This window comes from Eumetopias jubatus, unplaced genomic scaffold (genome assembly GCF_037043125.1).
Source record: "Eumetopias jubatus isolate StellerSeaLion01/CBP00866 unplaced genomic scaffold, mEumJub1_p1.0 scaffold_16, whole genome shotgun sequence".
NCBI lineage: Eukaryota > Metazoa > Chordata > Mammalia > Carnivora > Otariidae > Eumetopias > Eumetopias jubatus.
The window spans coordinates 85955089-85972430 of NW_028274822.1; the positions used below are offsets into that span (position 1 = coordinate 85955089).

A 17342-nucleotide genomic window follows, 5' to 3' on the forward strand; every position below is an offset into this window, starting at 1 on the left:
CCGGGCGCGTACCAGGCGGCGGGCCGGGTGGCGGGGCGCAGAGCGCGGAGCCGGGCGGCGCGGTAGCGGCCGGCCATGGCGGGCTGCTGCGCGGTGCTGGCCGCCTTCTTGTTCGAGTACGACACGCCGCGCATCGTGCTCATCCGCAGCCGTAAAGTGGGGCTCATGAACCGGGCTGTGCAGCTGCTCATCCTGGCCTACGTCATCGGGTGAGCGCGGCCGCAGGCGCTGTCCCCGAGGGGCTCGGGGGTCCGGAGTGTCGCGACGGCCGGGAACTCGCCTTCTGGGTCCTGGCCGTGCACCTGCTGCTCTTGGCCTAGGTCGCCGGGCGAGCCCCGCAGGCGGCCTCGAGGCGCGGTCCGGGAGACGGCGACCGGAGGCGGATGACATACGCCTCTCCGGACCCTGGCCCCCCAGAGGGCTGGGCGGTGGGCCGGGCTCCGGGGCAGGAGACTGCTTTGATACTGTGGGGGTTTTTTTGTTTTTGTTTTTGTTTTTTTCAGGGCAAAGCCTGGCTGGACCTTCATCCTCACCTTTCCTGTTTCTTGTTCCCTGAGTTGCTCCATGCTGTCCTTTGGCTTTGCCCTTAACGTTTCAGTCTTTGCACTTCACTTCCCATTCTGATGATCTGACAGAAACCAAGGCTTGGACTTTCCATTTGGTTCCTTTTCGGCCAGTGGCTTCCGGTCCTTTCCTTTAAGAATCATGTGGTAACCCAAGATGATGAAGAGGTCACACTCTAAAAAGCATTTAAAGTTCACTTCGTCTTGTGGAGTTGTTGGGGGTTTTTTTGTATAGGTACCTTCCTTCGCTTCATCATTCCCCATGCTGCCCTCTTATACTTCTATATGTCCTGCCACCTTCTGTCCCCTCACCAAGTGCTTAATTGTCATTGAGTGCACCCGTTACAATTTAATGAAACTCGAGAGAAGGTAGAAATTAACTGGGCCCACTTTCAAGGTCCACCTGGGGTGTTAATGGTGTCTACAGCTGCTGAGCTGACAGATGTTATCTGTTCTGGCATTCCTTTTCTTAGAAGGCCTAATGCTGTGGTCCCCAGCTGCACATTAGAACTTTGGGGAATCTTTTAAAAATACTGATTGCTGACTCCCATCCCCAGACCTTCTGATTTAATTGCTATGGAGTATGACTGATGCCCCAAGTGATTCTGATGGGGAGCAGTTTGAGAACCAATGTCCTAATGTTCCCTAAACCTACCTAATCACAAAAGACTCACCTGAGGAACTGTAGGAAAGTAACAGATCCTCCACCCTGGGGTGAGGCTTGGAATGTTAACATGGTCCACGGGAATTCACATGATCAGGCAGGTATGGCTTCTAACAGCTATCAGCCCAGCAGCAGTAAGTTCTGACAGGATTCAGTGAAATGGCTTCCCACATATGGGCTGTACATCAGATCCACCTGGCCCACTCCTAGGTTTGAATTTAGTGAGTCTCGTTAAGTACCACCCCCAACTCCTTGCCCCCCCAGTGATTGTGATGCACCCTTGCATTTTGAGACCTGCTACTAACTGGTTAACTAAACTCACGTTGCTGGATTGGATCAGAAGCATTTAGAATGAAGGGCTCTCAGCTTTTCCCTCTTGGCTTTTGATATTAGGGGGAGGATTAGTTTAACCCTATCTTAGGGTATCTGTAAAGTTCTAGACTACAGGAAGTATACACCATATGATATAGTAGCCACTAGTCACCTGTGGCTTTGGAGCTCTTGAAATGTACCTACTCCAAATCAAGATGCGCTATCACCATAACATACACACCAGATTTCAAAAACATAGTGCAAAACAACCAAAAAAGTAAAGTAGCACATTAATACATGTTAGATTGATAACATGTTAAAATATTTTGGATATATTCGGTAACATAAAATCTATCATTAAAATTAATTTTACCTATTTTTCTTTTTAACATGGCTACTAGAAAGTACATTACAGATGTGGCTTGTGTTACCTTTCTGCTGGGCAGCATAGCGTTCTAGGGTTCCTGGAGTGTTTGCTACCTTGATCATGAGGATCTATAAAGCAGTAAAAGCTTTGCTTTTATCCATCTTTCTATGATCAAAACCGACTCAGGATCTGAACTAAGGGCTTTTTTCTTTCTTTCTTTCTTTTTTTTAAACTCATCTCTTATCTTCCTGATCCAATTCATCTTAGACTAAACATGCATTTCTCAATTATCTAACTCTTATCTGTCATATGATGAGGAAATAGTTAATGACGTAGTGAGTCCTGTAAAACCATGTGTCTCTCTTTAGCAACTCACTGAACAATATAGTAAAATAATGGTAACCTTCCTGCCCTAAGTTTCTGTGTGCCGGAATAGAATTAAATGAAAGCTTATATTGCAGCTAAATTCCTAGAACCCCTGAAGAAAAGGCCTTATTTGGGGAAAAGCCTGTCTCTGGGATGGACAATGAATATGGAGACTGCTCAGACCAGACTAACGTATAAGTAACCAAAACCAGTGATGTTTTGAAGTCTCAGCAGCTAGGGCTTATAAGAGGAGATGGATGCTAGTCTTTCTTGTTTCTAGAAATAATAACAATAATAGTCGCTGGTAGGTGTTTAATAACAGCTCTGGCAGGAAAGAGTTCTGATTTGTAGCATTGGCCAATGTCCATGGTGGAAATACTCCCATCGTGGCCAATTTCAGCCTACAATGGCACCACAAACATTGTTCTAAACATCTAATAGGCAAAACTCATTTAACCTCAAAACTATCCTGTGAAATCCTATTATCATTCCCATCTTATTGATGGGAAAAACAGGCATAGAGAAGTTAAGCAACTTGGCCAAAGTTATGCCTGATGAATGGTGCAGCTGAGAAATGAACCATGATCACTGGCTTCAGTTTGTGTTCCGGTGTCTGAACCACTATGCACTAATGTCTTTAGATTTTTAGTTATTCAGACTGGTTGTAATGCCCCCAGTTCTTCCTAGAGAAGAGAAGCATACATGTGACCTGAATTCTTGGAGAAAAAATGTAAGAAACTAGTATAAAAAGTTACTTGAACAGTGAGATTCTCTTTTCTAGAGGGAGTTTAGCATACAGGGCAAGAAAAGAGGCTTCAGAAGCGAAAGACTTGAGCTCAAATCCTGACTTTGTCATTCACTAGCTGTGTGACCTTAGGCAAGTGACGTAACCTCTGTGTCTCAGTTTCCTCCTCTGTAAAACTAGAGAATAATAAGGATATCTGCCTTATAAAGTGGCCAGGATTAAATTAGTTAATACATATATAGAGCTTAGATCAGTACCTGGCACCTGAAAACACTCAAATCGTAACTCTTCTCATAATTTTTGTCATCTCTTGGTAGTTCTGCAGGCCGTAGTGCGTTGAAAGTGCTCATATACCTAATAAAGACAGCATTCATTGAATACTTTCTTTGTGCTGATCACTATGCTAAGTGCTTTACCTACGTCATCTCATTTATCTCCCACAAACCACCCTAAACCTGTGGTTTAGGTTATACACCCATTTTTGCAGAAGTGGTAATGGAGCCCCCCAAAGTTAAGCATGTAAAGTCATGTAATTAGTGAACATTACACTGTCAGCCTTTGGCTATCAGAGGCTCCCTAGCAGCAGTTCAAATTCACAGAATCCTTATGGCAATTTAAGGGGCCTGTTTTATTTTGTAGGTGGGTGTTTGTGTGGGAAAAAGGCTACCAAGAAACAGATTCTGTGGTCAGCTCAGTTACTACCAAAGCCAAAGGCGTGGCTGTAACCAACACTTCTACACTCGGATTCCGGGTCTGGGATGTGGCGGATTATGTGATTCCGGCTCAGGTATGCCTCCCACCGTGGCTTCTGTCCTACACCAAAACTGCTGATTAGTTCCTTTCCCTTTATTGACTTTGCACTCTTGATTAATGATTGGCAGAGTTCTCACATCACAGAGGCCCAAACTAATTGTCTTAGTCCAAGAAAGCAGTGCAGAAGGATCTCTTTCTGCCTTAAGGTCTTAATAAACAATATTCAACCAGCTATGTTTCTTCAGCTTTAAATCATGGCGGGCTTAAACACAGGCAACTCAGTCTGTCTCAGGCCCCGAAAGGTGGAAAAGCAAATACTTTAAATCCTGGGAAAAATTCAGGTGGAAATTTTGCCTTCCCACATTTTGTATGTGCTTTATTGTTGTAAACCCACAAGGTAAATCTTTTCAGTGTAGAAAGTTGATCTGTAATTGGAGACCAAAGCCAGACCGGAAGGAAACAGACAAATCTGCATAGGATTTCATCAGGAACAGAGGAGAAGGGAAGAAAGAAAGTGTTTGATACAGCATCCTAGGATCCAGCCTGTTAATCCACAAAGCTCCAAGTTAAATACTGACTCTCTTTAGCCATGATAATGGCTATGTTCCACAGCCAGACCCTGACATATCCCTCCAAATGGCGCCTGTGTTAGGATGTCTGGGGTGGCTAAATCTCTGTCAGCTCAGAGCTTGGCAAGGGAAAGCAAGGACTTCAGAAACTCTCTTTTTCTTCAAGTGTATTCGTTTTCCCCCTGCCTTCTCAAGAGAAGGGTTTTGCAGGGTGCCCAGAGGGAGGACTGAGCAAATAAGCAATGCAGGTCAAATGGAACAGGGGATTCGCAGTTTGCGGGAGGTGGGTGGTCCTATGGGCATGCGCCAGTGTCAACAGAGAGACCACTCCTTTCTGTGAAGCCATGGCCTCGTCCTGGCAAGCTCTGGGGCCATCACACTCAGTCTGTTCACTGGGACCAAGGAAGAGTGTGGGCCCACTGCTTCTGCCCCTCAGTGGGAAGGAACAGGCAGCAGCTCTGCCTTCCAGCTTAGCTCTGGCCCGGGGGCTTCGTGAGCTCCACAGAGCTCCCTTCATGAGCTTTCACAATGGCCTCCTGCTTCTCCACAGATGGAACACACACGTCAGTTTGCACCACTTCTACTTGGCTCATCTCCGGACTGAAGCTTCCCTAAGCTTAAAATAGAGAAGAAATAGGACACAAAGAGTAAACCCTGTTGAGTTGTTCACATCTATCTCAGGAGCCGCTGGGGCAGCTTCTATAGACCACGTGAACAGCAGGTCTCTGTGGGAACACCGAGGACACTGACAGGGGTGCCAGGAGAGACACTCGGGCATCGTGCCACATCCTCGGGCCTCCTCTTGGGGTCATTTCCTGTCTCCCCAATGGCTTGTTCTAGGCCTTTCTTTGGAAGATGCCAGCCATTCCCAGAGCTTCCACCACCTCGTCAGACCTGGGGGTGGAGATGTCTACAGACACTTTGATCCTTGAGTTACCCTGATCCCCCAGATGGCTGCCAGTGCTGACTCCACTTTTCCCGGGAGTCTGAAATGCTGAGAGAAAGCTTCTGGTATTTCATTTTAGAATGCCAGTGTTCAGTGAGGGGGAGGTCCAACTAGAATTTTTGGGCATCTTTGTCTTTTACTCCTAATGTTGGAAGGTCCTTAGCAACTGACTCTTTAGTCTCATCCCCAGTGAACTGCACTCCAGAAACTGAATCAACCATTTGGCACCTTCCTAGGAGAAGAAAACAGAACCTTCTCGAAGGGAGAAGCATCGGTTACAGACCCTGACTGGGTCTTCTCTAGAATGTTTTATTTATTTAATTTCAGTTAGGAAAGAAAACCAGCCAAACTTGGGACCTTGGTGGCCTTGTGTTTTTGTACCTCTGAGGCAACCTGGTTGGCAGACAATGTTTTGCGCACCTGTTGGATCTTTTCCCTCAACAAGCCAAGCTTTAATTAAGGAGCCACCTCAGGTGATAAGCATTTCTTTTTCCACTGAGGTGAAATTCATATGTCATAATATTAACTATTTCAGATTGAAAAATTCCGTGGCATTTAGTACATTCACAATATTATGCAACTATCACCTCCTTCTAGTCCAGAACATTTCTTTACCCTAAGAGGAAACCCCACCCCCATTAAGCAATGGCTCCCCATCCCACCCTCTGCCTTACCCCCACCTCCAGGGCAACCACTCATTCTGTATTTATGGAAACTTCATAACAAATAGAATCACGCAACAAGTGGCTTTCTGTGTCCGACTTCTTTGACTTAGCGTCCTATTTTTGAGGTTTGTCCACATTGCAACGTGTCAGGGCCCCATTCTTTTTTATGGCTGGGTCATGTTCCATTATAGATACATACACAGGTATAGATAAACACAATCTGTTTATCCATTCATCTGTCAATAGACATTTGGGTTATTTCCACCTTTGGGTCACGATGAATAATGCTGCCATCAACATACGTAAACAGTAGGCCCCACCCCCCACCCCTTATCCACGGTTTCAGTTACCCATGGTCAGCTGCAGTCCAGAAACAGATGATCCTCCTCCTCCTGACATGTCCTCCGGTCAGTAGTAGCCCAAGGCTACATCACAACGCTCCCATCCCTCGCCTCCCTTCCCCTCATCACACAGCCATTTTATCGTCACCCGAAGAAGGGTGAGTACAGCACAATAAGGTATTTTGAGAGAGAGAGGCTACATTCACATAACCATTATAGCATATTATTATAATTCTATTTTAGTATCAGTTATTGTTGTTGATCTCTTACTGTGTCTAATTTATAATTTAACTTTATCACAGGTACGTACGTCTCAGAGAAGACATAGTCTATATATACTATCTGCAGTTTCAGGCGTCCCCTGGAGATAAGGGAGACTATGGTACAAGTATTTATTTGAATCCTGTCTTCAGTTAGGTTATAAACTCTCAGAGAACAAGAGATCAAAAGATCATTTTTTAAATTGTTTTTTGCATGGCATGTGGGAGAAGTGAAAGGTACTGTCCTATTAAATGAGTGACTGGCGTTCTTCGTGGCTTGGCTTGATTCCTTTGAAGGTAACAGGGTGATGCTGTCTCCCTTCTGCAGGAGGAAAACTCCCTCTTCATCATGACCAACATGATCATCACCGTGAACCAGACCCAGGGCTCCTGTCCCGAGGTAGGCAGCTTCTCCGGGAAGAGCCTCAGGCCTCAGGCCCCTCTCGTCGGCACCTGACTGACCACATGGCATTTCACTCTTTCTTCTTTTTCTAGCTTCCAGATAAGACCACTGTGTGTAAATCAGATGCCAACTGTGTTGCTGGCTCTTCAGGCACCCACAGCAACGGTATGAGCACGTGGCTGTGACCCCACAGCAGACACTTAGCCTGGGGAGGGCAGCCCCTGACTAGATTGCCTCCTCTGTAGGGCTTCTCTCATAGAGAAATCTTCAGGATGGAGAAATCCCCCACATTCCCCAATTCCTCCACATGACCCTGAGTGAGGCTGCTGTTCAGATTAGGGTCCCGGGATCGTCTCTTTTTTTTTTTTTTTTCTTTTTTTTTTCTTTTTTTATTGTTATGTTTATCACCATATATTACATAATTTGTTTTGGTGTACTGTTCCATGATTCATTGTTTGTTCATAACACCCAGTGCTCCATGCAGAATGTGCCCTCCTCAATACCCATCACCAGGCTAACCCATCCCCCCACCCTCCTCCCCTCCAGAAACCTCAGTTTGTTTTTCAGAGTCCATCATCTCTCCTGGTTCGTCTCCCCCTCTGACTTACTCCCCTTCATTCTTCCCCTCCTGCTATCTTCTTCTTTTTCTTTTTTCTTAAAATATGTTGCGTTATTTGTTTCAGAAGTACAGATCTGTGATTCAACAGTCTTACACAATTCACAGCGCTCACCGTAGCACATATCTTCCCCAATGTCCATCACCCAGCCACCCCATCCCTCCCACCCCCGACCACTCCAGCAGCCCTCAGTTCCTGAGATTAAGAATTCCTCATATCAGTGAGGTCATATGATACATGTCTTTCTCTGATTGACTTATTTCACTCAGCATAACAGCCTCCAGTTCCATCCACGTCGTTGCAAATGGCAAGATCTCATTCCTTTTGATGGCTGCATAATATGCCATTGTGTATATATACCACTTCTTCTTTATCCATTCATCTGTCGATGGACATCTTGGCTCTTTCCACAGTTTGGCTATTGTGGACATTGCTGCTATAAACATTGGGGTGCACGTACCCCTTCGGGTCCCTACATTTGTATCTTTGGGGTAAATACCCAGTAGTGCAATTGCTGGATCGAATGGTAGCTCTAATTTCAACTGTTTGAGGAGGGTCCCGGGATCGTCTCAACATTCACCTGTCATCTGTGCCCCAGAAGCCATCCCAGATCTTGCCCTGTGCTGGGGCTTGGCATCATCCTAGCCCTGCCCTTGGACTCAGCCATCTCTTTTCCTCTCATTTCTGGAAACTGTATAAATCCCAGAATTGGGATAGGTCAGGATTGATTGCACAGGCTGCTGTGCTGGTGCTCCCACTCTCTACCTTGCAAAGTAGAAAATAGGAGACCCCTGCAGACCTGGGTCCCCCTTGCACCTGCAGGAATTGCAACAGGAAGATGCGTGCTGTTCAATGGGACTGTGAAGACATGCGAGGTGGCAGCCTGGTGCCCAGTGGAGGATAACACCCACGTGCCCGAGTGAGTCCTGCCCGAGGGAAGGCGGCCGGGGAGTTAAGCCTCGTGTGTTGCGCTCTTGGTGTCCATGTGGAGTCAGGCTTCCGCAGGGTGGGGACCACAGGCAGCCATCAGAGGCAAGGTGGGCCACGGTGTTTGTCACTTGTGATGTCACAGCTGATTTATTTCTATGTCTGGACTCTGTCAGTTGCAAGTAACTCCAGGAAACAGTTCTCAGTGCCTTACCCAGGACACACACATAGCAGGGCCAGTTTATTGTTCAACAAACTACAAAGAGCCCAGCACGACCAGACCTAGGGCTCAAAGGACAGCTTCAGAGTCTCTACATTACGACTCTGCTTCCCCCCGTACTGGCTTCGTTTGCAGGACCCATGGTAGAGTCCCAGGAGGTGGCTCTCGGCTTACATTCCCCCAAGTCTTCCAGCCCAGTTGTCCATAGAGGTTCTAGATCTGTCCATCATCACATTTTCAGCCACATCCCTCAGCCCATCACTGTAGCTGGGGCATGGATTTTGCTTATCAGCTCAGGCCTGGGTCACCTGCCCATCTCCGGAGCTAGGGTGGAGTCAGTCCCGCCCAAGGAACACAGCCTGAGAGTAGGGAGGTGTGGCTTCCAAAGGAAACTGGGGGTTCCGTTACCAGAAAAGAAGGGAACAGAGGCTGGGCCGGAAAATAATTAATGTCCACTGAGTGTTGTATAAAGTAGAGCAGGTCCAGGGTTGCCCTAGAATAACATTTTTTCCCAATAGTAATTTGCTCTGCGTGGACTGGGTAGGGTTAGAGGTAATGCTCCCAGAATTGCTTGCAACTCCAGCATTCCTTACCCAGAGTTCAGACTGAGGCCTGGATGAGGCCAGAGGCGCAGGGAGTCCCATGAACCCCATCCCAGGTGTGCTGCAACAGAAGAACCTCTGATTTCCAGATTGCTGAGGGCAGCAGCTCAGGCTAGGGAAGGAAACAGTAAAAGAAAAGGAATCTAGCATTTTTGAGGTGGAAAGGGTCTTACAGGGCTGTGCCCCCTCCCTAACACCAGTGCCACTGGCCGTGGGTGTCTACTGAGCGCTCGCAATGTGTCTGGAGCCAATAAACTGTTCTGTGTAAAATGTACTCCAGAGTCCAAAGACATTATGGGGGGAAAATATATATATATATGTATAAAATTAATATTCTGTGTTTACCTGGTGAAGTAATACTTTAGATATATTGGGTTATTATACAAAAGTTAATTTCACTTGTTTCTTTTTGCTTTTTATTTTTTTTTAAGATTTTATTTATCTGAGCGAGAGAGAGAGAGCACACATGCAGGCAGCATGAGGGAGCAGGGAGGAGGGAGCAGGGGAGGGGGAGGGGCAGAGGGAGAGGGAGAAGCAGACCCCCCGCTGAGCAGGGAGCCCAACTCAGGGCTGGATCCCAGGACCCTGGGATCATGACCTGAGCCAAAGGCAGATGCTTAACTGGTGGCAACTGAGCCACCCAGGCGTCCCTTCTTTTTACTTTTTAATGTGACTACTAGGAACTTGGAATTACGAGATGGTTTGTATTTGCGTCTCATATTTTCATTGGACATCAAGGTTATAGATTTAATCCTGTGGAAGGTGATTTTTTATTAAAGATTTATTTATTTACTTTAGAGAGAGCGAGCACAAGGGGAAGGGGCAGAGGGAGAGGGAGAGAGAGTCCCAAGCAGACTCTGCGCTGAGCGCGGAGCCAGACACGGGGCTCAATCTCACAACCCTGAGATCATGACCTGAGCTAAAATCATGAGTCGGATGCTCAACCGACTGTGCCACCCAGGTGCCCCCAGTGGAAGGTGATTTTTAAGTGTACAGTGATACATACGATAACATGAGTCACATGGATAGACATTCCCATATCCGTTCAAATTCAGCTTCTATACTTATATCAAGAAGGAAATCTTGGTTTGGGGTGTCTATTGTCACTTGCTGATTTCCATTTCTCACAGAGAATAATCCCCAGATTCAGCACCTTGGGCAAACAGGAATATTAACTACAATGTTTAGTAATATTGTTCTGATTAGATTACATTTATTTGAACAGTGACCGCTGACTTGGGGCCAATGATACCTGTTATGGTCATGATGGAAAATTTCATTTCAAAATGAATGCCAACTTAAAAAGTAAATTGATCGTAAAAGTGGAAACAACCCAAATGTCCATCAACAACAGAGAGAGAGATAAACAGGTTACAGTCCATCCATGCAAGGGAATATGACTCAGGCATAAGAAAAGAATGAAGTGTTACATGCTACAACATGGATGAACCTGGAAAACAGGGTGCTAAGTGAAAGAAACCAGACACAAAAGGGTACATACTGTATGATTCCATTCATCTGAAAGATCCAGAGTAGACAAATCTAGAGAAATAAAAAGTAGATGAGTAGTTCCCAAAGGCTGGGCGGAAGGGAGGATAGGTAACTACTGTTAAATGGGTACAAAGTTTCCTTTGGGGGTGATAGAAATGTTCTAGAACCAGATGTTGGAGATGGTTTGCACATTGTGAATGCGTTTAATGCCGCTGAATTAAACACTTTAAAATGGTTAATTTTACGTTATGTGAATTTCACCTTAATTTTTTAAAAACGGTGAGTCAATCTTAAAAGTATTGCATATGAGGGGCTCCTGGCTGGCTCAGTGGGTAGAGCGTGTGACTCTTGACCTTGGGATTTTGAGTTTGAGCCCCCACACTAGGTGTAGAGATTACTTAAAAATAAAATCTTTTTTAAAAAAAAGTATTGCATATGAGGTAGACAGATGTGGGGGGAAAGTTATAGTATAGGGAATGACAGGGGCGCCTGGGTGGCTCAGTTGGTTAAGCATCTGCCTTCCGCTCAGGTCATGGCCCCAGGGTCCTGGGATTGAGCCCCACGTGGGGCTCCCTGCTCAGTGGGGAGTCTGCTTCTCCCTCTCCCTCTGCTGCTCCTCTTGCTTATGCATTCTCTCTCTGACAAATAAATAAATAAAATCTTAAAAAAAAAAAAGTATAGGGAATGACAGTAGTTCGAAAAATCCTGATATAATGCATCCCTCTGGATACAGGGATGAGGGGATTTGAAGCCCTGGGAAAAGTGCCTTGGTCAAGGCCTTTCTCTTTGCTGTGTGGCCTTGCTTCTGTCTCAGGGTTGAGAAGACTGTTGATACTGTTTCTAAACTCAAAGATTCCACCTGGATCAGGGGAGCCCCCCGACACACACACACACACAGAGGGATCTGCCTACAGCGCTGGATTCTCCGTAGAAACCCACCAAAGAAGTGGGGTCCCCTCGGAGCCCCAGATTCAGCTTGTACTGTCAGCACAGAGCTGACGTGGCACCTCAGAGTCGAGGCCCTGCGCCAACAGACACATGATTTTTATGTACTTTTGAGATGAGGTCAGGATCCACCCTGTGGGTGAATTTACCTTTGCTTTGACTTGTAAAACCAGATCTGTGGAGCCTTCCCCTGAGAGCGCCTGAGGGAGGCGAGCTCTGGAACCCCACAGCTGCAGGCTGAATAATTTCCCCAGGAAGCCACTAGGCATCACCCCTCCTTCCCTATTCCTCCAGCTCTTAAACTCCCACTGCCTTCAGCAAGAGGCATGAGAGGAAGAAATGGAAAGGCTTGGTTGAGTCTCCCCTGCTGACCTAGTGTTTATGCAGAGGAGAGTAGGAAATGCTCGAGATGTGTCACTTTTTTTCTTGACAGAATGACATTGTAAGGCACATGTGCACGTGCTTTGTTAAAACATTGCCTAAGGATGTGATATACATAATATGTGTACTTTTATTAACGATACATTACGATTTTTTTCAGACCTGCTTTTTTAAAGGCTGCGGAAAACTTCACTCTTTTGGTTAAGAACAACATCTGGTACCCCAAATTTAATTTCAGCAAGTAAGTGGTGGCTGGCCGAGTGAGTTCCCCCGTGTTTTAGAGCGACTTCTGGCTCTTCTTTGAGGTTTTCCTAGCTTCATTTCTGCTTCCTCTTGATTTCAGGAGGAATATTCTTCCCAACATCACCACTACCTACCTCAAATCGTGCACTTATGATGCTGTAACAGATCCCTTCTGCCCCATATTCCGTCTTGGCAAAATAGTGGAGAGCGCAGGGCACAGCTTCCAGGACATGGCCATCGAGGTAGGCACGGGCCCCTGGCCTCTCTGACAGTTTTCAACACGCCTCATTCTAGAATGGGCCCCGAGGAAAGCTTGCTCTGTCTCTGCTCACAACCCACAGGGAGGCATCATGGGCATCCAGATCAACTGGGACTGCAACCTGGACAGAATCTCCTCCCTCTGCTTGCCCAGGTACTCCTTCCGCCGCCTGGACACCCGGGATGTGGACCACAATGTGTCCCCTGGCTACAATTTCAGGTAGGCGTGAGCTTGGGCCCCGGTTCTCTTGTGTGGGGGCCGGGGGCAATGGTGGCTGGATCACTCCCCAGTGGGGGCATCCATGCCCATCAAAGACCAGCACTCGCTCAGCACCCCAAGGGCAGGTGGGAAGGCTAGGTGCCAGAGACAGTGTTCAAGCAGAGCCTTGTACCTGTACTGATGTTGAGGAGCGGGTGAGCTTGTGATCCTCTGGACCAAAGACCTCTGGGGCCTGACCCAGGAATTAGTTTCTCAAAGACCAGGTCTGCCCCTGGAATCTCCAGGGTACGGGGGATACAAGTTTAAGCCTCAGGAAAGGCCTTCACTGGCATTTCCCTGCTGAAAGTACCATATATGAGTGTCCTGGGGCTTTTAACAAAGTGGGTGGCTTGAAACAACAGGAAGTTATTCTCTCCTAGATCTGGAGGCCAGAGGCCCCAAATCGGTATCAGCAAGGCCAGCCACCTTCTTTGCCTCTTCCGGGTTCTGGCGGCTTCCTGCGATGCTCAGTGTTCCTTGGCTCATAGACCCATCACTCCCGTCTCTGCCACCCTTGCCACATGGCCTTCTTCCCTCCAGGCACATCTCTGTGTGTCCCCTCCTTATAGGACACCAGTCATATGGAATCAGAGTCCACGCTAATCCAGTATGAGCTCAGCTTAACTCATTCCACCTGAAAAAACCCTGTTTCCCTACTTGCATTTCACATTCACAGGTTCCAGATGGCTACAAATCTTGGGTGACAGTGTTCAACCCAGGAGAGCTGGTCATTTGATGGAAGGACCTAGGGGCCAGGGTCAGGTTTGCCACTTCCTTGAGGCAGCAAAAACCTTAGCCATGTATGTTTTCGTGGGCGCTCTGTGGCCTCTTTCACAAATTTTGCCACCTTTAAACAAAGCAGCCCTACCAGGGGCCACCCGAGTAGGTCTGAGGTCCTTTTGTGTTGCACTTGTCTCCCTCTAGTGGTGACGTGTAACAATCAAAGACACGTGGGATCATAGAACCATCCGGAACTGCAGTCGGCTATCATTTTGAACCATCTGGCTCGCTGATACTGGGGCAGATATTTGAATTTTTTTTTTTTTTCCTAGGAAAGAAATTAGGTTTGGGTTGCTCTAGCTCTGTTACACAGTTCTAGAAACCATTGTGGAAAACCTCAAGCTTGGGTCAGAACCTCGGGACAGAGAGAAGCTTATGGGAGCCCTCACCAGAAGGACACCCATCCCCCTGACCTCCGCTGGTATCAGGTCCCACCTGAATTCCCCAGGCCCGACCAGGGCATGGATGCCGTGGGCCAGACCAATCATGGCCCAGGAGTTCAGGCTTCTCTGAACCGATGTCCTGTATAACACGGGCAGCAAATGGCATCATGGCTCAACAGTGCCCCCATCCCCACCATTCCCCCTTGCGGGTTTTCTTTTTTTTTTTTTTTTTTAATGGCTTTATTGAGGTATCTTTCACCTACCACACAGTTCATCCATTTAAAGTGTGGGGTTGAATCGTGTTTAGTCTAGTCATGAAGTTGTAGGACTATCACCCCAATTTTAGAACATTTTCATCACCTCAGCGAGAAAGCCCATCCCCTTCAGCCATCACCTCTGTCCTCCCTTCTACCTCAGGCCCCGCCAACCACCGTCTACTTCCTGTCTCCCTGGACTCCCATATAAAAGGAATCACACACTGTGTGGCCTTCTGTGACTGACTTCTTTCCCTCAGTATCATGTTTTTTTGAGTTTCATCCATGTTGTAGCATTTATCATTACTTTCTCTCTCTTTATGGCCAAATAGTATTCCGTTGTGTGGAATTTTATTTATTTTATTTTATTTATTTATTCATTTATCCATCGATGGGTCAGTGGTTCTTTAAAAAGATGTCCAATGCTGATTCTGTGAGTTTTGTGGAGTTTCGTGGCCAGCTCCATGCCCCTACCCACAAGGCAGGCCCGGGGTTTGCTGCTTGCTGACCATATTCTGTTAGTGGCCAGGATCTCCTTGAGACAGGCAGGTGGCTCAGCTGTGATATGGATGATACTCAGAGTGAGAGGTTCCGGCTCAGCCGTAGGAGGCGACAGTGATGCTGGAAGAGTTCTTCTGGTGCCCCATGGGCCCTGGCACCCTCCTGCCAACAGCCCAGCCCTCACGCTGCATGCCCCACAATGGCCGGGATAGGCCTTGAGATGCTCAGGTGGATCCAGCCACCTGTCTGTCCCTGCCCTGTGCCTTCTGCCTCTCATCTGTCCTCCTTCCCTAGGTTTGCCAAGTACTACAGTGACCTGACTGGTGCTGAGCGCCGCACGCTCATCAAGGCCTATGGCATCCGCTTTGACATCATAGTGTTTGGAAAGGTAGCCTGGCCACCCCTTCCTCTCAGGGCTCTGGTTCAGACCCAGGCTTCTGGGTTGGCCAGAGACAAGGGGCCCTCTCCCCACCTTTTATCTGCTCATGCCCTCTATCACAACTTTTCCTTTTTCTCCTGTCATTTGTAGGCTGGGAAATTTGACATCATCCCCACCATGATCAACGTCGGCTCCGGTTTGGCGCTCTTAGGGGTGGTGAGTGACTTAGACTGCTCCTTCACCCCCGGGCCTGGGGCCCTCCTCAGCAGTAGTTAGCCCAGTGAGGTGAGACCCTTCACTGGCATCTTGGTTCTTCCCCTTGACCCTAAACTCGTCTCTAGAATGGACCCTCTAAGGCTTGTTGCCCTTGCCTCCAGCCCCACCTCACCTTCGCTTCTCCAAGATCACAGCCCTTGGGGCCTCACCTTTTCCAGAGAGGGGGAGCCTTGCCTTTACTTTCCTTGAAAGATTCTAGGCTTTGTGGGAAGGGGCATGCGCAGAATAGCAGGGGCGAAAGCATCCTGGCTCATTCTCTCTCACCCTGTGCCACACTCAGGCGACGGTGCTATGTGACGTCATAGTCTTCTACTGCATGAAGAAAAGATACTACTACCGGGAGAAGAAATACAAGTATGTGGAGGATTATGAGCAGGTAGGCCACCTCCTGAACTCCAGAAGGCAGGAAGGTCCAAGCACCTTGCCTCCTGCACCTCTTTCTAGTACCAGTGGTGAGCACCTGGAGTACTGGGCCTTCTGGGGGAGACCCCAGCGCAGCGGTGCTATTGGGCATGTGGTCAACCCAGGAGGCCGCACACCGCTCCTTCTCTGCTCCACTTCTAGACCATCCCTCTTTAAAATCTAGCCTCGGGACACCCGGGTGGCTCAGTCGGTTAAGCGTCTGCCTTCGGCTCAGGTCATGAACTCAGGGTCCTGGGATCAAGCCCTGCATCGGGCTCCCTGCTCAGCGGGGAACCTGCTTCTCCCTCTCCCTCTGCCTCTCCCCCTGCTTGTGCAAGTGCGTACTCTCTCGTGCTCGCTTGCTCTCACGCGCATGCGTGCATTCATTCTCTCTCAAATAAATAAAATCTTTTAAAATATAATAAAATAAAATGTAGCCTCATTTTGATTAGTGACATCTCAGGTTAGTTACAATAATGAATATTATCACAAAACCCCACACGAAACTTGCCTTGCATGGCAAGAGGGGTTGGGTACCATGCTTTGAGACCCCCTGCATGAGGACTAACCTGAGTATGTTCCATTGTGAAGGGCTGCCCAAAAGTCCTGGCTCTCACCCGCCCCAAGTGGTCCAGACTTACCTGTGGGCAGCACGTGGTGGGTGTACGTTTATCCATAAGCATATCAATCAACGATAAGCATATCATTCTTTGCAGGGTCTTGGCGGTAAGATGGACCAGTGATGCTTCCTCCACACCTGGGCTCCCCGCCCCGCCCTCATCAGATCACAGCCAAGAGGGAGAAGAGGCTGCCGTGTCACTTCAGAGAAGGTTCCAGATTCTGAATCCATCTCCACTGCACAGGAACTTCATGGTCGCCCAGCTGTTTGTGTCTAGGATGTGAATAGTAAACCACCCTGACACTTGGGGGTGTTGGGGCGACCTCTGGCCCAAGGGCGGTGGTGCTCCTGCCACTGCAGGCCTGGGGCCTCATCCAGAGCCAGCCTTCCTTGGGGGGCTCCCAGCTCCAGCTCCCTGTGAGATAGGCCCAACTGAGGCCCGGCAGCTCGGTTCAAGCACTTTATGAGGGAAGGAAGGACAGCCAGGTGTGGTCGCTGGACCTCTAGCACGCAGGGGCATCTGTGCTGTCACGGGACAGTGTCTGTCCTTTGAGAAAAGGCACGTTGAGGTGGTCAAGGACCAAACATTAAAACGATTTTCTCAATCTTTGTGTGGTTTCACAGCACGAACTAGAACTTTCCTCCCTTCCCTTTTACTTCAACCAGTAAACCCATTTGTTGTCCCAGCTCACTGTGCTCAGAAAAAAGCTTCCTGAAGCAGTCTGCAGCTGGAGCTTAGGCGTTTTCCCCCTGCTTCGACCTTCTCTTGAAGGCCTGGGAGTTTTGATTTTTGTCAGGTTGTGTTCCTACAGAATTTACAAGATTTTGTCCTGTAGTGACTACTTGTCTTA

The 17342-nt window shown here is 47.9% G+C and overlaps 1 protein-coding gene and 1 long non-coding RNA gene across 2 annotated transcripts in view; one reads left to right on the forward strand and one right to left on the reverse strand.

Annotated features, from left to right (window-relative positions):
• The window catches only part of LOC114219020 (uncharacterized), a 35554-nt gene extending 35437 nt beyond the window's left edge, over positions 1-117 (reverse strand). Inside the window, exon 1 of the long non-coding RNA XR_015766989.1 lies at positions 13-117. This is a non-coding gene — a long non-coding RNA (uncharacterized LOC114219020). The remainder of the gene's footprint in view (positions 1-12) is intronic.
• On the forward strand, positions 8-17342 carry P2RX4 (purinergic receptor P2X 4). The gene is made up of 12 exons (XM_028116409.2): positions 8-209; positions 3657-3804; positions 6880-6951; positions 7047-7119; positions 8394-8490; positions 12298-12378; positions 12481-12622; positions 12722-12858; positions 15110-15203; positions 15345-15410; positions 15751-15846; positions 16589-17342. Exons 1-12 carry the CDS (start codon positions 76-78, stop codon positions 16613-16615), a joined length of 1167 nt encoding a protein of 388 aa, XP_027972210.2. The 5' UTR covers positions 8-75; the 3' UTR covers positions 16616-17342.